Source organism: Epargyreus clarus, unplaced genomic scaffold, assembly GCF_041222505.1.
Source record: "Epargyreus clarus isolate Ecla_fem2 unplaced genomic scaffold, WU_Ecla_fem_2.2 ptg000029l, whole genome shotgun sequence".
NCBI lineage: Eukaryota > Metazoa > Arthropoda > Insecta > Lepidoptera > Hesperiidae > Epargyreus > Epargyreus clarus.
This window is the reverse complement of record NW_027332235.1, coordinates 4,160,801-4,185,038: the sequence shown is the minus strand read 5'-3', so window position 1 is coordinate 4,185,038 and position 24,238 is coordinate 4,160,801. Positions and strand designations below refer to the sequence as shown.

Here is a 24,238-nt window from a genome sequence, read left to right as displayed (position 1 = left end):
ACTTTCACTTATTCGCATAATATTGACTATTCGACCCTGCGTGTATTTTCTCGTTTATTATTGTTTCTCCAAAGTATAACCAAAAAAAATACTAAAACCAAAAATAAGAAAAAATCAACGAAATAAGATTAAATGTCCCCTAGAAAACTCTTTTACTTATCTAAATTGCATAAAAATTCACAAATCCCATCGTTTATTTTCGTCGTTTCATTATCGTTTCTTGAAAGTATACGACAGCATTCGTCTGAACGTATCGAATACATTCTTGAAGTTCCTCACTCTCGAAGCAGGTAATAGTAAATCCAGTACTCCTCGTTGATAATGCCTCATTTTGACCAGCTTTATTCGATCATCTGGTTCAGGTGTGGTGGTTGTGGGTCGTAAAGTAGTATTCTCCAGTTTTAAGTACGACGCGTTGAGCACAATCTTCGGTGGTGGGGTTATTGGTTGTATTTTGAGCACTCGTGGATGGAATTCGACGAATTGTGTCGAAATGGTGTTTAATCGGAAGTCTTCGTCGGTGGTGCTGGGGGTTTCTTCGGGGAGGATTGCGTTCCCGTGGGGGTAGATATCGTGGAAGTCTACGGAATGGGGCGCGTACGCGTGACCGTACGCGAATTGGTGTTGCTCTTCTGATGATTCGCAGTTCGATCTTGTCTGTAAATAAAATCACCTTTCTTCACATGATCTTTTATTTTGTAGTTATCTTGTACTTTTTTTTTATAATATAGGAGTACCTACACCTGATGATAAGTGGCTACTGCCGCCCATGGACATCTGTAATCAACCCCAGATAGGATTAGATATTCCTACCTGAGGTCGGCCACAGATGCGCCGCTACCCCTGAGGACTAAGCTGGTACGCCTCGGAAAAGTCTGCCTCCCCTACCACACCCTTCAGACCGGAACACAGCAGCGTCTAACACTGCTGTTATTAGGTAGAAATAGGTGTGGCGGTGCTGCCGCCGGAGTCGAACCACAAAGGGTTCTACCACCTTGAATATTGTATAACATATAACATTTATAATATAATTATTTTTGGAACATATAACATATATTGCATACATATTGCAAAAATATGTTTATGTTATAAATCTAACATATTTTTGCAACGTTAATCGAAAATGACATGAAGCTAAAATTAGGTACACTTTATTAGATGATAAATTTCAAAGTTTATTATTAGTTATTGATTACAAGTTAAAATTGGCTTAAGTCGAGATATATTTTTTCTTTATTCAAATATTTTATCAAAATGTTCAATAATTGGTAGAACACTCATCTAACTCAAAACCTATGAAAAACTCCTCAGCATGCATTACATGCATCATCATCATCAGTACAGCATGCATGTATTCACTTTCATCGTTAAGTGTAATTAATTTTGAACTCCAACTAACTTCAACATCAGAAACTTTGGATTCGAACACCGGAATCCATTATGCAAAAAAATCCTTATCCATTACACTATCACTGCTTTCGCAAAAAATAATACATTGAAATCTTCATACTTAATACCAATTTTATAAAAAATTAAAATAAAAAGGGATACTTACCAAAATTACTACCAACAAAGTCAGATAGGATATTGAACCCATTTCGGCGTGTTAATATCAAGACGACAGATCTAATACTAAAATGCAATGACAATGACATTATTGTCTGTCTGTCTATCACTGACTGTGGGAAAACACCTTGTTTTCATACTACAATGTGGTGTTTATTAAAATATAAGATCTAAAGAAGTAAACACACTATTGTCTAATGCTATTGTTTTACTAAGATGTCTATTCATATTATTATGAGTAATGGAGGAACATTTTGTTAGAATAGCTAAGAATATAAAAAAATAGAATATGTATGAGAGAATACTTTAGATTTGGATGAAATTTAGGCTCCTCTTCGAGTTTTGACCCAGGCGGCACCACCGTCACAATTATTTCTGCCTTAGAACAGTATTAAACGCCGCTGTGTTCTGTTTTGAAGGGTGTGGTAGGGAAGAATTTATGAGGCGTTACAAATTAGGCCTTCCCCTAAAAAGATTTTTAAATAAAAATCTCACAAAGAATAATTGGAATACAAGAGTTTTCTGTATGTATTATAATATAATAGTGATAGTATTATTATCATTTTATTCCTGCTATCTTTGAATAAGTTGGTATGGGAATTGAATCCGCACTCGCCACTTTGCAACAACGCGTGAACGGGAATCGCGTTTGGCGTGGAAGGGAGAGCCATGCCATGCGCGTTACGATATGGGGTGGGTGTCCATTGTACGATAGATAAACATGTTATAACTTAAGTCAACATGTATATAGGCAAGTTGCGAAAATATCAGGTTTTCATTAATTTTAAGGTTACGTGATTTTGATTACGTAATACATATAAACTGTTTACGTAAAATTGATAACAAAATTAGGGTACAAAAATATAATTACATTGATAATTCATAGTGTAAACAATGCAGTAAATTTTATAAGTATTTATTTCAAGTACAATGGTAACGGCATTTCGCCATAAAGTTTAAAAAAAGAGCTTTACTTTCATAAAAATATCATAATTACAAATTTGGAATACAAGAGTTTTGGTGTGTGGTGAGTATCATTCTCGCTATCTTTGAATAAGTTACTATGGGAATCCGCACTCGCCACTTGGCAGATTAATAAGGTCTAACGGATGTCAATAGGAATAATATGGGGAAACATGTATTATGTATTATATAACTATTTATGTCCATCACAAATACGTTGCCACTCCTGAATACAGAGATGGTCGCCCCATATGCAAATCAACCGACACGTAGATGCTCTTTTAACGAAACGAAAGGACTGCTATAAACTAAAAACAGATGTATGGGTTGTGTCTCCCTCGTTGAACCCTACTGATCCAACCATTTTTCAAATATATCTTTGTGAAATATTTTACAACAAAATACGAGGCTTGGAAGTGGGAAAACATTTTGGGCTCACCCCGAGCCTACACTTTCTCCCATTTTTATTTAAATATTAAAAATTTTGACGTGTGTCTCTGGAAACGCGTCCTGAACACGGTACGCTACGTAAGGATGCTTATGATGCGGTGTTGCAGTTTATTTAATTTCCTCAAAGGCATTACGTGGAAAAAGCATGTTTTCAAGTGCCTCCCCTTTGCGCTTTCTAGAGCTTTCTACGGAGCTTTTTGTATGCCTCTTTTATATTGCAAATGTATTTAGATACGTGTTCCGTTTGAGAACCGCGTACTGAATGTACGAAATGTTATTTGGACTGATTTTGAAATGTGAGTGCTTCTGGATTAAAGGAGTCTTTGGAGATTGTTTAAGTTTTGTTTTGTTGTCAGTCATAGTGCGAATTTCGGTTAGACAAGGATTTTTTAAACGATGTTGGGTTTGGGTTCAATTTGGAAGTGATAGCATAGTGGTTGAATTCTGCCTACTGATCGAGGGGTCCGAGGATTGAATCCCATGCCTCTGATTTTATATGCTCTCTCTCTCTCTCTCTCTTGAGAGATAAACTTTTAGCGGCTACATACAATAGACGATATTTAAGAGGTTTTAGTGCGAATCCTACTCCCTTGCTTATGCGCAATAACCATCCATTTTTCCACATTTCAAGTATATTAGAGAGAACTATGTGATAGGTTTCACCATGATCTATTACTTAGATAGCTCTTTTCTTTCAAATTAAATGACTATTATTTTGTGACTGACATGACTTCGAAATTTTCCAAAACCATATTCCGGAAATTTCTACCATTGGGCATTGGGTATTGGGCAATCCCTGCGTACCAACCAGTTAACGAACCGGAGTATCAAAATTATTATGCTTTTACTGAATTTTGTATTGCATTTGAATTGCCTGTAGTAATCGGAAAGGACAATTTCGAAAATTACAAAAATACGCCATATCATACTCCATTTGATGTTAAATTGACTACACGCACTGAACTGCTTGAATGAGATACAGTGAATGAATGAGTGAACGGGTGTGAGAGTGAATGAGTATTTTTAAGTGAGTGAAAAAGATAGTGTCATCTGAATTAGTGAGAGGGAACTCGTGAGGTTGTGATTTAATGAAAAAATGACAAATTCAAAGAGTAAGCGAGCGGGTGTGAGTGTGAATGAATATTTTTAAGTGAATGAAAAAGATAGTATCATCTAAATTAGTCAGAGTGAATACGTACATGAGGTTATGATTGAATGAGAAAATGACAAATTCAAAGAGTAAGTGAATGGGTGATTGAATGAATGATCTATAAGTTGGAACGCTACATCATATAATATAGAAATACGAGTAATATAAACACTTCAAATTCAATAAAGCAGTACGTTTTAGAAATTGTACTTCTTTTATCGTGCCGTGAGAGGGAAAAAGTATTGCTGAAACAATTTTTCAGTTATGCTGAAGAGTTACGTTACGAATGTTACGAGTACAAGTATTTTTTTTTTTAATTTATAGAATTGTATGATACGAGACGAATATATACGAAGCCAAATACGAAAACAAATGCGAACACAAACACCAATACGAATACGATAAATATGTTCGACCAATTTGTAATCAGTGTTTCTTGCGAGTGTACACATTGGTACATGCACTATTTTTACCAAGCTTTTATCAGCTTGGGTTGTATCTATGTATGTATGTATGTTTGTAACGGAATCTTTGAACTCGATTTTTGCCCACTTTGAACGGTCCGATTAGTTTAAAATTTTAAATAATTATCAAGAAGCGATGACAATACACGATTTTAATAATTTTATCCCATTCTCCTCAACAGGATCGCCAGGAATCAGGATTAATGATTTTCCTTGCGCGTTTTTAGCGTGGTTTTTAGTTTTTAAACTATAATTATTATTATTTACGTTAAAGAAGTACAATTTCTTACATGCATTTATAAATACACACATTTCATATTTTATTTCCACATGAAACAAGCATATCATTAAATAAACTCGCATTTATTCCAGTCTAAGCCGTATAGAGTTAGATTCTTTCAAAGTGTCTGGAAACGTTCCCGCATTCACTTTACTATTTTGTCTATTTTATTGGGCAAAGGGTTCGCGTGACGAATAAGATAAGCAAAGCAGTGTACTGAAACTATGTAAGTTGCTGTTTAATAGCAAAATAGGGTATTGTGTAAAGTGTCTTGATGTAAAGTGTATGTGAATTTAAGCGTTTGATCTGACCTATTTTGACTGTAGAGTATTAGCATTATTTCATCAGTTAGACATACAGAAGGTTATTTTATTTGATCTACGTAGAGTGGTAGCATTACTCTTTTAGTTTGATACACAAGGTTCTAGGGTTGATTCTCTATTAAACAGACATATAAGGTTCAATTTAGTTTTTTCTTCTTGCTGTAGGTTTCTTGTCTATGTGTATTTGTGAGTGTGCATAGGTGATACATGAGCCATACGTGTAGAGAGGTATATTTGTAAACGTATATAGATACACATACGTATGAATCTAGTATGAATAGTTTCGTCGATATTCTGAAGAGAGCGAAAAAGAGACGAAAGACATTAAGTGTGTACGCGGGTGTTATATATTGGCCTTAATCACCATAGTTAGAAGTTCGCCTTAAACAAAATTATCAAGAAGACACCCGATCCTGCACCGCCGCTGTGCCGTGGGAACGCTGACTCCGCACCACCGCTCCGTTTCCACTGTATAGTCCCGAACGTGGGAATTCACTCTGGGCGCTAACATTGCCCCAGCAAGTCACTTAGGATAGTTAGTTTTAATTTAGGTTAGATTTAATCCAAAACATGTAATATTCTGTTTTGATTAAATACATATATATAAGTAATTCGGTCTTTCTGTATCCTGGCTGCTGCATCCCGACGCATTATATAACTAGGGTGTAATTGTATGTGTGTACGTCAGTCGAGACTAGAACCTGGATATGCGCAGTGTTGTGAAAAGTTAATTTTTTCTAGACATTTTATAAAACACTTATAATGTTTTGGAGCTACAACTTTAAAGTGTCTTCGGAACCAAGCCAAAGAAAACAACATTTTATGGTAGTGGAATAGACTGTAAATTCTATTGTAAGAATGTATGAGACGGGTTAACTCTTTTCTGTATTATGTGAGAAAAAGTGCGAATATGTTTATTGCACTTTCAAGTAGTTTTATAGTTTTTTTTGCGATATACTTAGTTATTTTTATATAATATAAGGGTAGCAGACGAGCATGCAGTCCACCTGATGGTAAGTGGCTACTGCCGCCCATGGACATCTGTAATCAACCCCAGATAGGATTAGAAACTCCTACCTGAGGTCGACCACAGATGCGCTGCTACCCCTGAGGACTAAGCTGGAACACCTCGGAAAAGTCTGTCTGCCTTACCACACCCTTCAAACCGGAACACAGCAACGCCTAACACTGCTGTTATTAGGTAGAAATAGGTGTGGCGGTGGTGCCGCCGGAGTCCAACCACAAAGGGTCCTACCACCTAGTTGTACGATTACTTAATTCCACCGACACGCGACACAAGTAATGTGTTTATTTAAAATTAATTATCACTTAACGATGAACAAAAACCGTCCTCGAAGATATTTGAAGTATACTTTTGTTTTTGTTGACGAGGGGTAAATCTTCAAAATGTACCCGGTGCCGTGGGACCCTTACCATACTAAAAACCACCCGGTGGCCGTCCTCAGCGCTGCTTAGAGGACTCCGGCATCTCCAACGGAACGCAACCGGAGTCCTCCAAGCGCGATGCACCGTTCGGGCTCTGCCCTGGGGGAGCAAAGGAAACGAAAAGAAATGTTTAAAAAGTTCTCAAAGCCTTTGCCAACGGGGTGGACTATGGCCTAATACTTTTTATTCTAAGAGGAAACCCGTGCCCAGCAGTGGGACAGTAATGTATTGACGACGAAAAGTAGCACACTAATTTTTGTGACCTAATGGTTACTGAAATACCCATACTTTCAGAAGAAACGGTACCAACCAAGATAGTTAAACTTAAAGTAAAATTATAACATTCAAGTGTTGAGTAGTGGCCGAATAAAGGAAGTTCAGAAGTCGGTCCCCAAATTACTTTTTATGGCGCTCTTTTCATGAATAATAACTACTTGGAAAGAATTTTATGAACCTAGATTACGAACTTTTGAGACCATGCTAATTTATGGCGGGTTCTATTCTTTGATATTTCTGCATAAAGTGTTCTTGAGATATTTATTGGCATTATTTAAAGGAAGTCTTCATGATGAACGCTGGCCGTACTATCATCTGTTATATTATGAAAGGAACTAAACACTAGATTAATATCAATGCAAATAGATTACTGTATTAACTTAAGTAATGCAGCTTATCTTAAAAAAAAGTTTTCGAAGGTACGCGAACTACCAATGCGCACATGACTAGCACGTTGGACTATGGTCTAATCCTGCTCAATCTGCGAGGAGACCCGTGCCCAGCAGTAGGGCAATAATGAGTTGTTGTTGATGATGATGCATGTAGTTTTGAAGGTGGTAGAACCCTTTGTGGTTCGACTCCGGCGGCACCACCGCCACACCTATTTCTACCTAATAACTGCAGTGTTAGGTGCTGCTGTGTTCCGGTTTGAAGGGTGTGGTAAGGGAGAAAGACTTTTCCGAGGCATTCCAGCTTAGTCCTCAGGGGTAGCGGCGCATCTGTGGCCGACCTCAGGTAGGAATATCTAATCCTATCTGGGGTTTATTACATGGGCGGCAGTAGCCACTTACCATCAGGTGGACTGCATCCTCGTCTGCTACTCTTATATTATAAAAAAAAAAATGTAGCTTATTTCACTAGTAATTATTAATTATCTATTACTATTCGAACACTTAAAATGACGAATTGAATAGTAATGTAGTCTATGCCTGTCCTATAATTTAGTAGACGATTCCAATGACACCTCATATGTTAAAATCCGTGAAGCTATTTGGGCCGTAGGGCATGCTAAAATGTAAGAAGTACATACATATGCTCAAAAACATCGCAGTTGAGTAAAAATAAAAAAAAAATGAAAGAATAAAACAAAGAAGAGTTATTATTAGTGTTGGAAGATACAGTACTTAATGCAAATAACGCTAATACTTGACTTTTAATGACTTATTGTTTAGGAGAAAAACTTACTATTAACTAGATATAATTTATCACTTGCTTAAACGTTAATAAAAACGTTGTTAGGAAAACTACACGCCAGAGAGCTTTTAAGAAAAATACCATCAATTTTTAAAATTTTCTTAATTTTATTATTTACAAGTTATCTATACTTCGCCGTAGCGGTGGACTATATCATACACCCCTTTCTCTGAGACAGAACCCAGCAGTGGGACAACAACGAGATTATACACAGTATTCCATCACATAGCATAAATCTTATCTATCAATACCTCATTCAAAGCGGTATCAAGAACCAATACATAATGGCTTTAAATGGGTTCTAGGTAATACGAAGACACCTTTGTTGTAGGTCGATTCAGGCTACACAATAGGCCATGCATCAAACCGATAGCCTAAGCCTAATCCTGCATGTATTAGGCATATTACACACAATCACTCACTACTATAACGTCTATAACGTACCTAATCAATTGCTTTGATTAAGCGCACATGCATTAAATATAGGCTATTCTGGGAGATTAGTTTGGATTTGATGTATTTTATTAGTATAATTTAAAATTGTAAGGCGTTTACTGTCCCACTACTGGGCACGGGTCTCCTTTCAAAATAAGATGACTACCTACGGCCTACATAGTCCGCCGCGCTGGTCAAGTGCGTATTGGTTGACAATTTAGAATTATTTTTAAGACGTTTCAAAGCATATGTAAACAGAAGAGTACTTTGAAATTTCTTCTCCTTAAATCTTTTTTTTATATCCACACGCATGCATGGACACACAGTCGCACACACACATTCATTCTCACACACACGTGAAACATTCATTGCAGTGCAGATATAATTATTTATCTAGAAGAATATATTTATGTGTCAATAGATAATGAAATATTTGACGGATTTACCTCATTCTTTCTATGTTATTTTAAGGCCCATCCTTCTACCAGTATGTAGCTTAGCTGACCTGCCCAACTGCACTTTATTTCAGCAGCCCGGCAGATTTCTGTCTGAGATGACAGTCTTTATCCCCAGCTATAGATTAGTAAAGATTACTCACTCCTAACAAGAAAATGTACCCAGTTTTGAGAATTGAAATAGTTGCGTAAAAAAGTTTTGCCACGTCTCCGTGCTAAAATGTCCCTAAAATATTTGAAATATTTTTTTATTTATTATGTAAATTACGCAGTATTAGTTATTTATTCGTTAATTTTCTCTAAAAATGGTTTTATTTGTCAAGAATTCAAAAAAAGATCTTACTAAAATAAGCTGTTTGTGGCTTCATTCAATTTCAAGGCGGCGAAGTATCTTTATTAATCTATGTCCCCAGCAGTGACAATGCATCTGTGATCTATCTGACTTTAGGTAGAACCCTTGGAATTCATTTCTCTATGGAATTCATTACAGATGTCCATAGGGTCAATGAACTTCGATCATCAACTGGAGTGTATAGAAAGTATTTGCACCATACGACATTTCAATACGAAACAAATATATTTTTCCATTGGTTGCAAACGGCGCGAACATATTGCTTTAAACTCTGATATGTCACGTTATTTATGAAGGAAATATACTGTTTCCGCGCACTACAATTAAAACATCAATCGCGGTAACTGATAAAGCAATCCACAATTTATTACAAATGCTATCAGTGGAATAAAACACCGGTATTCATACGAAACCGAACGATCATTTATTACTTCCTATCATGGTTTCCGAAACAACAGGGCTAGCCGTAAAATATTGATAGGAATTCGATTCTCGACTTTATAAAATCGATTCCTTTGAGACTGTAATTAAGACAAGACTAAGTGAATTTGATTGTCGAAAAGAAAAGTCGAACTAGAATTAGAGGAAAAGTTGTTGCTTAAGATGGCAGTGTGGTCCTGTGAGGATTTAATGTTCTAGAAATGACCCTGCATATTTCTGAGGAGATAGAAACATAGTAAAACGATTCTGGAAGCACAACCGTCATTTATATTGCTGCCTCATTAGTGTGGTAAGCATAAAACTAAAAGACAGACATACAAACATACAGACATACAGACATGCCCTCGATTAACATTATCCTTCACACTCGGATAAACAAATAAAAATTAATAATTCTTCTTACAAATCTGAGAAAACTGTAAGCTACATGCAAGTCAACAGAACGGGGTTTAAAAAGTACGTAATAATACAGCCCACCTGAGGCCTGCGAAATAACTTTGAAGTTGGAAGAAATGAGGTAAAATCGAAGTTCTGAGCAAGTTTAAAAAGTCTAATTTTCCTTCATACGCGACTTGAGTAGGAGCCAGGGTACTGAGTCGACACGATGTCATTGTATGGATTTTTAAAATGTTTTTTAAAGTTAAGCGCTCTAATAAATACTTGAATAACGTGATAACTAGTTTCGATCTTATTTCTCCCAACTATTTCTGCCTAATAACAGCAGTGTTAAGCGCTGTTGTGTTCTGGTTTGAAAGGTGTGGTAAGTGAAGCGTACCTTTTTCAAGGCATTCCAGATTTGTCCTCAGGGATAGTGGCGCATCTGTGGGCAACCTTAGTTGGGAATCTAATCTTATGTGGGTTTGATTACGAATATCCACCAGGTGGACTGCATGCTCGTCTGCTACTCCTATATTCTAAAAATAAATAAATAAATAAAATTGATAGGATTAGGGTATAGGATTAGATATTCCTACTTGAGGTCGACAACAGACACGCTGCTACCGCTGAGGACTAAGCTGGAATGCCTCGGAAAAGTACGCCTCCCTTACCACACCTTTCAAACGAGAATACAGTAGCGCTTAACTCTGTTGTTATTAGGCAGAAATGGGTGAGTGGGTGCCGCATGAGTCGCACCACAGAGGGTCCACCTTAGATTTATAAATATAAGCACACACTATATACCCGTATATTAGTATATTATATTTTTAGTCTATAATTTTAGGCGTATCCATATTAAGTCCACGAGTTCATAACACCAGACCGTACTATGCTATAACAAGGCAAAGTTGGCCATCATAGTAAGATTTTCTCCAATCATAACTTTAAGAAAAAGAAAATGGCGTGCAAATTTGCATCTGTTATTTGAACTATAAAGCGTTTACTCGTTTTATCGGGCGATTTCTGTTAAATACACTCAATTTAAATGTCCTATGTCGGGGACTTTTGTAGTGATGTAGTGAAAGGTGGTAGAATCTTATTGTTCGCCTAGAAGATACCGTCACCACACCCATATTTAGCGTGAAGCAGTTTTGCGTTTCTGTGGGAAGGTGTGGATGTTAGCTGACTTTCCGTTTATGCGACTACGGAGTTTCTTACAGGTGTTCATGAGCGACAGTGACCATACTACAGTAACATAAATCTTATATATAAAATTTTATGTTACAATGTTAGTTACCGTACTCCTCCGAAACGACTTTACCGATTTTCACCAAATTTTATATGCATATTCAGTAGGTCTGAGAATCGCTTCTATCTATTTTTCATACCCCTAAGTGATAAGGGTTCACCTTAAACATTTATTTACTTATATGGCAACACAACGTTTCCCGAGTCAGCTAGTTATATATAGTATCCGTGTAACGACAGATATAAATACGCCAATACAAATAATATAGGAGAACAATACACACAACCGAATACAGAACCTCCTCCTTTTCGAGGTCTGTTAAAAACGTATTGTCTGCCGCGGTACGTGTTTGGCATGTTGCTTATTTGTAGATTTAAATGAACCCTAAAGTCCCTTTTTGGACCCATAGAGTCCCAGAACATTAACTTTTAGAAGCTACCCTGTCGCTACGGGAACTGTTTAAAACATTCCCATAAATGAAATAATTGATACTCTAATGAAAATTCCTATATTTTTCACGGCTGTAAAACCTAAAATTAATAAACAAACTTAAACTTAAAATTGCTTAAGTAAAGTTTTACAGTAATACATAAAAATTAAAATTAACAAACAACTTGTTAAACTGTTTAAAGTAATTAAGTAAAGTTTTAAGTACAAAATAAAACTAAATGTAGTAGGTACAGTAGCACTTGACCCGAGACACCTTTATTTTTCACAGATGTTTAAATCATATTAATTACTGTGAAAGTAATTAAGGCTTTCACGGCATTCGTTAAAAACTAGAGTCGACTCGCCGCGATGCCAGAGTTTGGGACGGGGTTATGCGAAAGTGAACCAACTGTATGAAGAAACTAAAAGTTTATAAAATTTTACAATTTGGGTTGTACAATTTCATAACCAGTACTTTGAATCATTGAGCACTGTTAAATAAAAAATAAATAGAAGTATGATGTGTTAGGGTTATGTAAAATATTGTGATAATGCATAAGTTGTTTTGTCTGACGTCATCTTAGTTAGCTGTTATAAATGTAATGGCAATTCAAGAGTATTCACAAGTGTTACTGATTTTTTGAGTTTCTTTCGGTGTCTAATGGTTTTGTGGGGACTTGCCGCTACTCGTCAAGATATGGCATGTATTCTGAATCACGCTATCGAAATTTTCTTAACATCTTACTGAGTGTCGTAGTCTCGGTTCGGATCGGCTGTCCCCGGGTATGATCACCTAGCCCGGCGGGAGATCTCCCTTTGCCAAAGTTTACATACGAAGATAGCTTATTTAAGTGTGAGCATAAAGTAAAATAATCCTTATCATTCTGAAAGGGCCCGTGTCCAGCAGTAAGGCCGTAATGGTTTAATGATGATGATGATAAAGTAAAATAATATTTAAATATGTATTATATCGCATGGCATATTTCATACATTTTTATACAATTGTTGTCACTTATCGCCCGATCTTAGTTGTCGAGTCGTTAAAATTCAGAATTTTTAAAAGTTACCTACCTCTACCTCATCCAGTTTTAAAAATTATTTCATACTGACTCATTACTGCATAACGCGGTCCCGCGGAATGGCGACATCTTGCACTAATTGGTCCGCGGTGCGAAGATGCTCAGACGATTTATGGCGCCGCCTACACCTTGCATATTATGTGTTTAATGATTGTCACTGTTTTTTATTTCTTTTGATGTAAGCAGCCTGGTAAATGGGTCTGGGTTCGATTCCCGGTGGGGTAAACATTTGAATGATTGTGTAGATGTTCTGGGTGGTCTGTGTTTAGGCGATTGAATTTATGTATACTGTGGTTTTTGAATTTGGGTATCAAATTAATGTCAATTTATATAAGTAGCTAAAGGGTACGCAGCCCAATGGATAGTACGTGGCTAAAATAGGGCTACGGTATCCCCTGCCTATCGTAAGAGGCGACTATAAGAGGATTGCGGGCGGCAAGAGTGGGAGCCGTCCAGTAAGCGACCCCGGGAACGACGGCGGTATGTGTGGTCGTATCCCGTCGTAAACACCAGATGGTGTAGGAGAAGCGAAGAGTGCTCCCCCAGAGCATAGACCGATCGGGGCATCGCGCTTGGAGGACTCCGGTTGTGTTCCGTCGGAGATCCCGAAGTTCTCCACCAAGCGTCGAGGACAGCCATCGTGGGTGTTTTAGTGCCGTAAAAATCCCATATAACACGGCGTCGCTTCCACTTCGGGTACCCATTGAAAGTACTTAACGATGTTGTACTTCACCATTAGGGTAAGTGATAAATAATGTCAACTTTGAAAAATTAGACAAACGTAATTGAAAGGCCTGGTAATTGAACCTCGGGCTCATCGCTTGACCGCGATCCAACTGTGTTATCACTGCTTAATTTCTTACCTGTATTGATTACCTTGTGTTGTTCCGACCACTTAAATCAAAGCACTTGATTGATTACTTATCACAATGTCCTGAGTAATCATGTGATATATGTACATACTTAAGGGATTAGGGCGATTGCTATTAGCTTAATGTATGATTTGTTGCAGTGGAAGCCTAGGAAATTAAAAAGAAAACAATTGGCCAAAGGTGAATGAGGTAGAAGCCTCAGTGGTACGAATCTGGCGGCACCTCCAAACCTATTTCTGCCTAATAACAGCAGTGTTAAACGTTGCTGTGTTCTGGTTGGGGGTGTAAGGGAGGCATACTTTTCCGAGGCATTCCAACTTAGTTCTCAGGTAGCATTTGTAAGCTACCTCAGGTAGGTATCTAATCTTATCTGGGATTGATTACGGATGTTCATGGGAGCCAGTAGTCACTTACTATCAGGTGGACGGCATGCTCTTCTGTTACTCCTATATTAAAAAAGAAAGTGTAAACATATTTTTGAGTTATTTTTAGGCCGATTTTAAATTAAAACTTTCAAACTTCAAAGGTCTGTGGAACCTTTACGTTTGACAAGCACGTCTGTCAAAATGTCACTCTTGCTTTGTTTCAAAAGCACTATTATAAACATGCAAAATTTTAGCTCAAATGGATACTGGGAAGATTTAACTTACAAGTCCGAAACATACATACAAGTGAAGTTACGATTACGTAAAGACAGAGAGAGAGCAGCATTGAGGGGGCATAATGTTTTTTCTTTACGTGATGCATGTGTGATCAGAGACAATAAGCATTTCTTTAATTTGCATTGAAAAATTGTAACAATAAAATAATATAACTCAAGATTATGATTACAATGAACAGAAGATGTGGGGTGCTTGATATTTTAAATGATAATAAATAAATGTATACAAGGAAAGCTTATAACTAGGTATAACAATACATGCTTAATACTGATACTGATACAATCATTCTATTGGCAATTATCTATGAGAGAATAATTATGTACCGCAGTAAAATGCGACCCACGCTTTTTACGCTGAATTGAATTATTATTTTAATAAAATAAATTTTATTATAATTTTATTTTGAACCAACTCATTATGATTGATTGATTCATTTCTCATTTTTTAGTCAGTGACCAACTCATAAATTGGGGAATTAATGAATCTAATAAGAATAATTGGAAACTGTTATCAAATTATTGCATAGTCATCGTTCCTCGATACGTGTGCAAAGTTTAAAATTTATCAAGCTTCTGGAAACGGGAAAAATTGAGCTTAAAGATTCCGTTAAATACATATATACATACATACATAGATACAACCCGAGCTAATAAAAGCGTGTTAAAAAGACAGAGAGAGAGCCGCATTGAGGGGGCATAATGTTTTTTCTTTACGTGATGATTCCATTCGACTTCTGTCGAATGAGCTTTATGAGCTTTACCGCGTTAATGAGCTTTATTTAAAAAATCGTAGATATTGTTATTTTACATAACAATCTAGAGTAAGTCAAGATTATGAATTATAATACTAATATTGTCGAATAGTTGAGATCTAATCAATCAAAAGCATTGATTATTAATCAATGCTCGTCTGCTACTCTTATATTATAAAAAAAACACACACACGACGATTCCATTTGACTTCTGCATGATACTTTAAGGATTATTCTTCCAAATAAACACACATCCATATTTACCGTACATGATAATGTACAGAAAGTCAATATTCTAAAATAATAATAGTGTCGAATAGTTGGGCTCTAATCAATCCATCGAGCTTCATTGGACAGCCATCGGAATGCCTCAACTCCGGCATTCCGTGCAGAATGTCTCAGATGCCGAGCGCGACGGATGCCGTGCTGCGGTCGCTCAGAGATGTTGGAGACGGAATTTATAGACACCGTTATTAGGGTATGTTGACCTTTATTATGATTTTCGGTTATTGTTTGTAAATCCAAAATTATGTTTAAGGAAATAAGTTAGAAAAATAAAGAGTATGTGTTTGGGATTCGAATCTGAGAAATAGTTTGAGATGTTGTAATGAATACAAAAAAATAAATAAATAAAAAATAATTTAATAATAAAATAAATTTAATTCCCAATAAAAAGAAAAAAGACTGTTTGCAGACGACCCGCGTGGCGGAGCGGTGACCATAGAAATCTGATACACAGGGTCCCGGGTTCGATCCCCGTCCAAACAGATATCTAAGCGACGAATTTAGATTTCTGTTTCTGTTCTGTGTGTGTCCACGGCACAGGGAATCCTTTTTTTTCATAATATGGGAGTAGCAGATGTGCATGCAGTCCTCCTGATGGTAAATGGCTACTGCCGCCCATGAACATCGATATAATCAACCCCAGACAGGATTAGATATTCCTATCTGAGGTCGGCCACAGGCGTGCCTGAGGGCTGAAACGCCTCGGAAAAGTATGTCTGTCTAACCACATCCTTCAAACTAGAACACAGCAGCGCGTAACAGTGCTGTTATTCGGTAGAAATAAGTGTGGCGGTTGTGCCGCCGGAGTCGAACCACAAAGGGTTCTACCACCTTAATTCCTACTATAACTATCCTGTAACTATACTATAGTCCTATTGGAGTTGTGGGTTAAAAAACGTCTTTCATGTTATATACGAGTATAAATATAGTATCATTATATTTAATGTCTAATTACTCTATTAATCTGATTCTCCGCCGGACACGACTAAGTCTGTGCCAGGTGTATTTGCGGCGGTAATTATCTCGTTTGAGTAATTATCCCCGTAATACCTGGATTGCGGCTTAATCTCCTGTGCAAATAGGTCGTATGCCTCCGACTTTAGTGTCAGTTTCGTGTGACATCTTAGATTTAGTTGGGTGTTTTCGTGATAGATTAATGTGTCTGGTTTTTTTTTAAGTTTTTGAGTAAGAGTTTGTTATCGTAAGAGGCGACTAAAAGGGGGCTTCCGGGGTTGCGGGCGGCAAGAGTGGGAGCTCGAACCGTCCAGTAAGCGAACCCGGGAAAGATGGCGGAATGTGTGGTCCTATACTGTCGTGAACACCAGATTGTGTGGGAGGAGCGAAATCTGCTCTCCAAGGGCAGAGCCCGATCGGGGCATCGCGCTTGGAGGACTCCGGTTGCGTTCCGTTGGAGATCCAGTTCCAGTTCCATCCAGTTCTCCAACAAGTGTTGAGGACGGCCACCGGGGAGGGTTTTAGTGCGGTAAAAATCCCACGTAATCCGGCGTCGCTCCCACGTCGTCGGGTAAGTACCTTTTGAAGGGTTCCCCCTCGTTAAGAAAATAAACAAAAAAGGATATAGACTGCACTGACCAATTGTGAATTGGTAGATTTCAAATGTCTTTGATTTCAAGAACTCTCAGATGTGTAGGGTTTTCACGATGTTTTCCGTCACAATTATAGCAATTGATAATAAATTTCTAATGCGCACATAGATTTGTAAAATGAAAGGCTTACCTGTGTATTGAACCTCGTATCCTTGATAAGTGGTCAAGTTTCAAGCACTATGCCATCACTGCCTTTGAAGTTATTTTAGTGTTTTATTTACGTTACGTTTACGTTTATAGTCAGCTTACGACCACTACCTGCTTGACCACTTTCTTTTATCATGCTCATTTACTCATTCTTCTAAAAATATACGCGATTAATAAATAAATAGATAATCTCTCTTTGAGAAGTCGATTTAAAAAAGAAAATGTTTCTGTTTTCAGGCATTTTAGTGTTATAAACTCAATTAAACTTGGCCCCAATTTGGACAGTATTCGCGAGGTCAACAATACGAAGCTTCGATGATCGAAAATAATCCCACTTTATCGAAAATCAAACTTCACAGCTTTAACCATAGATTATACAATTAAATAGACATGTCTTATTTAAGTTTTAGTTTATGCAGTGTCACAACTAATAAAACAATTTCTAATTGAACATGAACAATATGCGAAGAAAATGAACGTAATTCCACGTTAATGTGTGTAACTCTATAATTAAAAATGAAATAATTATCCCAGCGTTGAGTTTTAAATATAAAAAAATATTGAAATATTTATGATTCCTTTGCGGCGGCAACACCGGTCTTAAGCATACTATACTCGTATGTATTCTGTTGAAGACCAAAAGCGTGCGGTATTTTTTTTTAATAACTAGTAAACTTGGGGCGACTTGGCGACTTAGTGCTTTGTTGGGTGTGGCAACGCAATTCTAGCCAATCAAAAATCTAATGAAAGATCCATTAATCAGGGATTAATAACAGATTTATGATTTCATAAATGTAAACCACAGAAGCTTGTCAAAAAGTTTGTGTAAACACGAATTCAACCTGAAATCGCTGACCGGTAATCGAACCAGGAAACCTCAAAGCATGTTCTGATCAATACGTACTTTTTTTTTTGTTGACGAGGGGGAAACCTTCCAAAGGTACCCGATGCCATGGGAGTGACGCCGGGTTATTAGGGACTTTTACCGCACTAAAACCCCCCCGGTGGCCGTCCTGAGCGTTTGGTGGAGAACTCCGGGATCTCCAACGGAACCCAACTGGAGTCCTCCTAACGCGATGCCCTTCCATCGGGCTCTGCCCTGGGGGGAGCGATATGCGACCACACAAACCGCTGTTCTTCTCGGGGTCGCTTGCTGGACGGTTTTTGCTCCCCACTCTTGCTGCCCACAACCCCGGAAGCCTTTTAGTCGCCTCTTACGACAGCCAGGGGATACCGTAGCCCTATTCTGGTCCCGGTACTACAGGGACAAGAGATACGTACCTAGCAATAACAAAACAGGCTGCAGGCTCACACATAACACTTCGTCATTTCTAGTAGCTCCACACTCTGTGGCTGTATCAACGAATAAAATTTCAACAACAGTTATTTAATTATTCAAAGTAATCGGTTTATTTCAAGCACTCACAACTTGACTACGGTCAATGGAACTCTTTGTTCGAAATTAATTTGTGGATGAGGTGTTACCGAGTACTCTTATCTCGACCTGACACGCAAAGTATTGCATGTTCCCATTAATAAACTAAACGAACGTTGAAGTTTATTATGACACTTTTAAGATATTTATGTAAATTAAGTAAACGGTGTCGTTTATGCGATAAGTGTAATCCACTTTACATATTTGTAATTTTAGAGTACCACTATAGAATATAATTTGAATTTTACCTAAACATATGACGATTGTTGCGGTGCAGCGCTCATCATAATGTTGAGGCACAGATGATTCTGGGGTTTGACGCCCCGCCAGGTAAACCAATGATCATTTATTATTTTTAATCTGAGTCCATCCATGGCTTCTACGAGTAGTTTCGTATTAGGCCATAAATGTAGGAACTTTATTTACTTAGTTTTGTCTAAGAAATAGTAGAACTCCTAGTTTCGATTGCAGCAGCTCTACGCGCCATAAATATTTAAGCCATAGAATTAGACTCCTACATAAGATCTACCAATCGACCATAAATGTCACGCTTTCCCTGAAGACTAAGCTGGAACCTCTCGATATGTATGTCTCCCTTACCACACCCTTCAAATCAGAACACACTAGCGCTTAACACTACTGTGACTAGCTATAAACAGGTGTGGCGGTAGTGCCGCCGGTAATGAACCACAAGAGCTTCTTTCACCTTCACACTAGTTTTTTTTATTATAAGGATACTCGAAGAAAAGTCGCGATTGTAAAATCAGAACATCATGATATCATTTCCTTAGGAAGTCATTACGCATTCAGTGTAAATAACTACAGGCTTACGTTCTTGTCACGTGCGCGAAAGGGTATATTTTTATGGAATACGTAATTCTGTTTGACTTCATACGCGATGTCCATATTTGCCGAAGACTTCACGTCCTACATGCAAAGAGCTGTGTGCGTTTCCACTGTCCGATTTCAATTCGGATGTTATATTTGGAGATGGAGTGACGGATAGTATAAATGCCAAATTCATAAGTAGTTTTTGGTGATGGAGGAAACATTCAAAAGGATATGTGGGCCGTGTGGGCGTCACTTGGTGACGAAGCAAACTTTTAATAGACTATGGGAGCGTAAAAGGATAGATTTTTACTCACTAAAACTCTCTCGGTGGTCGTCTTCAGCAATACGGACTCCGAGATTTCCAACGAGCTCCCACTCTTGCCACCTCCCAAGTGTCTAAATAGTTGTAAAGACGCCGAGTTCCAACATAGTTTTCTAGGTTTTCTACATTGAGTATATGTATTTATGTCCATGGGCGGTATCGACAGTTACTAGGCCCTTACCATCAAGTGTGGTGATGCCTCGTTTACCACTTCTGTATAATAAAAGAAAGGTTTTAGGTTTCCTTTTGATATTGTCTTTGATAACTTAAGCAATTGGTAATATTTCTTTGCGAATTCGGAAAACTAGAGATGTGTTTTTAGTATTCAAACTCTTGACCAGAAAAAGTATACCATTACAATTCATATAAGTACTTATGATAAATCATATTCTTTTATCATCCTAGTTTAATTTTAATTTAATTTACCTCTAATCTTAACTTCCGAGACCATATAACCGAAGTATGCAAAAAAGCGTACAAAAATCTCGGTTTCATACTAAGGCAAGCGAAAAGTTTCATCAACTTCGATGCTTTGCGCGCCTTATATGAAGCCTTGGTAAGGAGTCATTTGGAGTGTAATTCGGTTATATGGGCTCCGAGTGAGATTTAGTATAAATTAATGATGGAACGAATCCAAAATAAATTTACCAGGTTCCTATACCTAAAAATGTACGGGGTCTATCCGGGCTATCCTTTGTTGTATCCTACCTTGTTTGTAATAGGCATGGTAGGATACAGTAAACTGGAAACACGGAGGGAGCTAACCCTGGCAAAGTACCTGGTAAGGGTACTGCGAGGTGAATTGGATAGTCCTGCTGTTCTGGAAGAAATAAAGTTGTGTGCGCCAGATTACGTAGTGGGGCGCCGTCGGCGGCCACCGCTGTTGGCGTTGCCGCCCGCGCGCACCAACTTGTCTCGCAACGCGCCGCTTACGCGGGCGCTGCGAGCGCTCAACGCAGTGGCATGCCATGCGGATATTTTTAGTTACTCCCTGGACGAGTTCACTACGATATTTTGTAAATTGTTCTCGTTTTAGGAATTATAATTAATGTAGTTGAATGAATGTTATGTTTTTATTAATTTATTATTTTATTATTCTCCTTGACATGTCTTTGTGTATTAATTTATGACATGACATGTGTATTAATTTATGTGTTATTATGTATTATGTTATTGTAATTTTGACAATTAATTAATTATTGACATTCATTTGATTTATTTTTCTAGTATTGATATTATAGTTTGACATTTTATTGGATTTTTACATTATTATTATTCTTGCACTATTGTTTACTTTAATATATTTGAATTTTGGATGTAATTTGTATTTATTAACAATTAATATTTAGTATGATTATCAATATTTTAATTAATTTCACTACTCTAACGCATTAGGTTGGCCTGTAATGTTAGATGTAAGTTTTGAGTGAATAAATAAATAAATAAAAATAGTAAATAAAAATAAAGTGACTGATAACGACAACGTCATTATAGTATGGTACAATGGAAACACATACTTCCTCTAACGAAACAGGTCTTAGCAAATAGAGGGAGACATCGACTGATAGAGAAATGTTCTTGAAAGCCTTTCGGCTACGAAAAGCACAGCCTTGGAAAGAAAGAAAGAAATAAAGTTAGCTTAATTTAACTGATGCATCTGAAGAGTGATATCAGTGTCTGAAGAGTGGTTGTGTTGTGCCTTGGATCACGGGTCTTATCTCAATGAGAGGAGTTAAGGCCGTACTCCACAGTGCTAGTCAAGTGCAATGCAGTTTCAATACTTTTTTTAAGAACTCTTGGGAGTCTTAAGTTCCTCACGTTACAGCAAGTGATTATTAATTTCTAATAGATAGTTATATAATAGGCGTATAACTTGAGAAATTTTAGAAGCGTTTAGCAATTATATGAGTTTCAACTACTAGCCTATCACTTGCTAGTTATTTTAATTGCCTTAAAAATACGAAGAATCTGACAGCAATTTATCATCCGTTATTTTACTGTTTGCAATTTATCGACGCTATGACCGTTCCATTCAATAATGTTTATTTATCACTAAAAGAATTTTCTTGTTGACAATCATCTGATGAAACGTAACAACTCGTTCAATATTTACTGAAGAGATTTTCTCCATTGTCTTCTGAGCTCGACTCGAAGTAACACAGTTACAGTAAAATGTACCTTGTTCTAAGAACAGAAACGTTTACGAAACTATTTTTCCTTATAAGTTGTACAGGATTGTTTTTGTACGCTGTTTTAGCATTTTATACCTTTCATACAGCATATACAAGTTTGGGAGCACAATATTCTGATTCACAAGACCTAAGAAGTATGGATTTTGACGTTTACGGTGAAATTGATAAAGATTTAAAATATATTTTGGTTTGGACCCAATCAAACGATCAAAAATCTTCACCCGAAGGTCAACAAATATTTACCGATCACAGATGCGAATTCTCCAACTGTTTTTTGACGACCAATAAGAAAATGCTTAGAGGAGATTACAAAAATTTTGATGCTATCATATTCGATATCTCTGTTGTGAAAGACTGGAAGAAGATTAATTTACCACAATCAAGATCAATGAGGCAGAAATACATATTTTACAGCATGGAATCCTCGGATGACAGTCCCGTTTGTAATGTTAATGTCGATAATTATTTTAATTGGACTTGGACCTATAAACTAAATTCGGATATCGTTAGTCCGTTTATAGAAGTTACGGATTTGCAAGGGAACGTTGTGGCGCCGAAACTTAATGTGAACTGGACGAATAATTTAAATATATTAGAGGACAAAGAAATAGATGCTATGAAGCCGAAACGTAAAGCTGCGGCAATGATTTTGGAGAAATGTAATATTAAATATAATAAAGCAACACTTATAAAAAGTTTACAAACGGAGTTTAAAATGAATCTTCTAGAATTTGACGTGTATGGTTGTGGGAATTTAAATTGTTCTATTCATGGATGCCTTAAGGATATAGAAAAGAAGTACTACTTTTATCTCGTACATGAAGATAGTTTCGCAGAAGATTATGTGACTAAAGAAGTAATTAAAGCTTACCATCATGACGCTGTTCCAATCGTTCACGGTGGAGCGGATTATCACAGGTACATTTACATTTTATACTCGTATATTGAAGTACTATAAATTATATTTTGACGAATATTTTGAATTACACAAAATTTTCATAAATTTTGTTGATATTGGTGATTGGATTGCGGTACCACCAAAATCCACCAAGTCCCTATTAATATTCTCTTTTAAAAGCAGTATAGATAATGTATTAATATTGTAGCAATATGTAAGATGCAAATACTTACAATTTCTTAAGTTCTAAATTAATCTTTAGGAATTAAAATATGTTTTATGATAGACAAGAACATGTGATTTAAATTTAAATTATGTTTAATTTCCCTCGTGATCTTTTATGTTATGGGATATAAAAATAATAAAAACAAAATTAAGCTATTTCTATTTCTGATTTCTATTGTGATCTACACGTAAGATCACAAATCTGTTTAAGTTTTAGTGTCGTTAATGATAACTCTTTATTACAGGTTTCTCCCAGATGGTTCTTATATTCAGGTTAAGACGAATTCGTTGGACCAATTAGTAGCAAAAGTGGACTACATCATCAGGAACCCTTACTTATACTACAGCTACTTTTCCTGGAAGAAGTTCTATTCTATTCACGAAACTGAGGAGTTTAGAGGCATTTGTGAGCTCTGCGCTTATCTCAATGATGAGAAGAAGTTTGGTAGTTATAGTGTCTATAAAGAATTTAGGAAGTGGTGGTACCCTGGGTCTTTGTACGACAGATGTATTCCTAGAGGGGCAGAGGAATTGGCTGAGGTTCTCTCGTATATCAATAGTACGGTGCATTTAATTTAAACTAATATATTATTAAATGGAAATATTTTAGGGATTTTTTCTTTAACCTTTCTCGTACATACTCTAATAGCTCTATAGCTGTTGTTTTTTTCAACGCATTATAATTTAATTAAACATCAAAGATTACAATAATAATATCTTAATATAAAAAGGACAGCACATTTAAGTTTTTAAAACATAATAATCTTAGAGTTGTGTAATCATTAAAATTAATGTTTTAATTTTGTGAGCGGTAACAACTATCTAAATTAAAGAGTTAAAAGATTTTTTTTAGAGAAACTAATTACAGAATTCTTCTATTAGCCAGCATTTCAGCAGAATGGTTAGATTAGACCTGAAGATCCATTTTATAGATGCTTTACACTTCTCGAGGACTAAGATGATTGTTTTATCTACACCCTTCCACCGAAACGCCAGAATTGCTTCACGGTAGAAATAGGTGTGCCAGAGGAACCTCCCTGGTCGAATCACACTAATTCTAGTACCTTCCAATACATTACAT

General features: G+C 36.7%; 2 protein-coding genes across 2 annotated transcripts; one reads left to right on the top strand and one right to left on the bottom strand.

The window, feature by feature from the left end:
- Positions 1 to 1,597, bottom strand: LOC140754565 (uncharacterized). The gene is made up of 2 exons (XM_073089609.1): positions 1,556 to 1,597; positions 1 to 657 (listed from the first exon to the last, which is right to left on the bottom strand). Exons 1-2 carry the CDS (start codon positions 1,595 to 1,597, stop codon positions 211 to 213), a joined length of 489 nt encoding a protein of 162 aa, XP_072945710.1. The 3' UTR covers positions 1 to 210.
- Positions 1,598 to 21,990: 20,393 nt separating this feature from the next.
- Positions 21,991 to 23,736, top strand: LOC140754564 (alpha-(1,3)-fucosyltransferase C). The gene is made up of 2 exons (XM_073089608.1): positions 21,991 to 22,952; positions 23,403 to 23,736. The coding sequence occupies exons 1-2, from the start codon at positions 22,015 to 22,017 to the stop codon at positions 23,734 to 23,736; spliced, it is 1,272 nt and encodes a 423-aa protein (XP_072945709.1). The 5' UTR covers positions 21,991 to 22,014.
- Positions 23,737 to 24,238: the final 502 nt, after the last annotated feature.

Excerpts from the sequence above, each read along its gene's own strand:
- LOC140754564 (XM_073089608.1), top strand. The coding sequence starts at position 22,015 with ATGTACCTTGTTCTAAGAACAGAAACGTTTACGAAACTATTTTTCCTT. Across the intron at positions 22,953-23,402 it reads GGTGGAGCGGATTATCACAG|GTTTCTCCCAGATGGTTCTT; the intron begins GTACATTTACAT and ends TCTTTATTACAG.
- LOC140754565 (XM_073089609.1), bottom strand. The coding sequence starts at position 1,597 with ATGGGTTCAATATCCTATCTGACTTTGTTGGTAGTAATTTTG. Across the intron at positions 658-1,555 it reads CTTTGTTGGTAGTAATTTTG|ACAAGATCGAACTGCGAATC; the intron begins GTAAGTATCCCT and ends TTTTATTTACAG.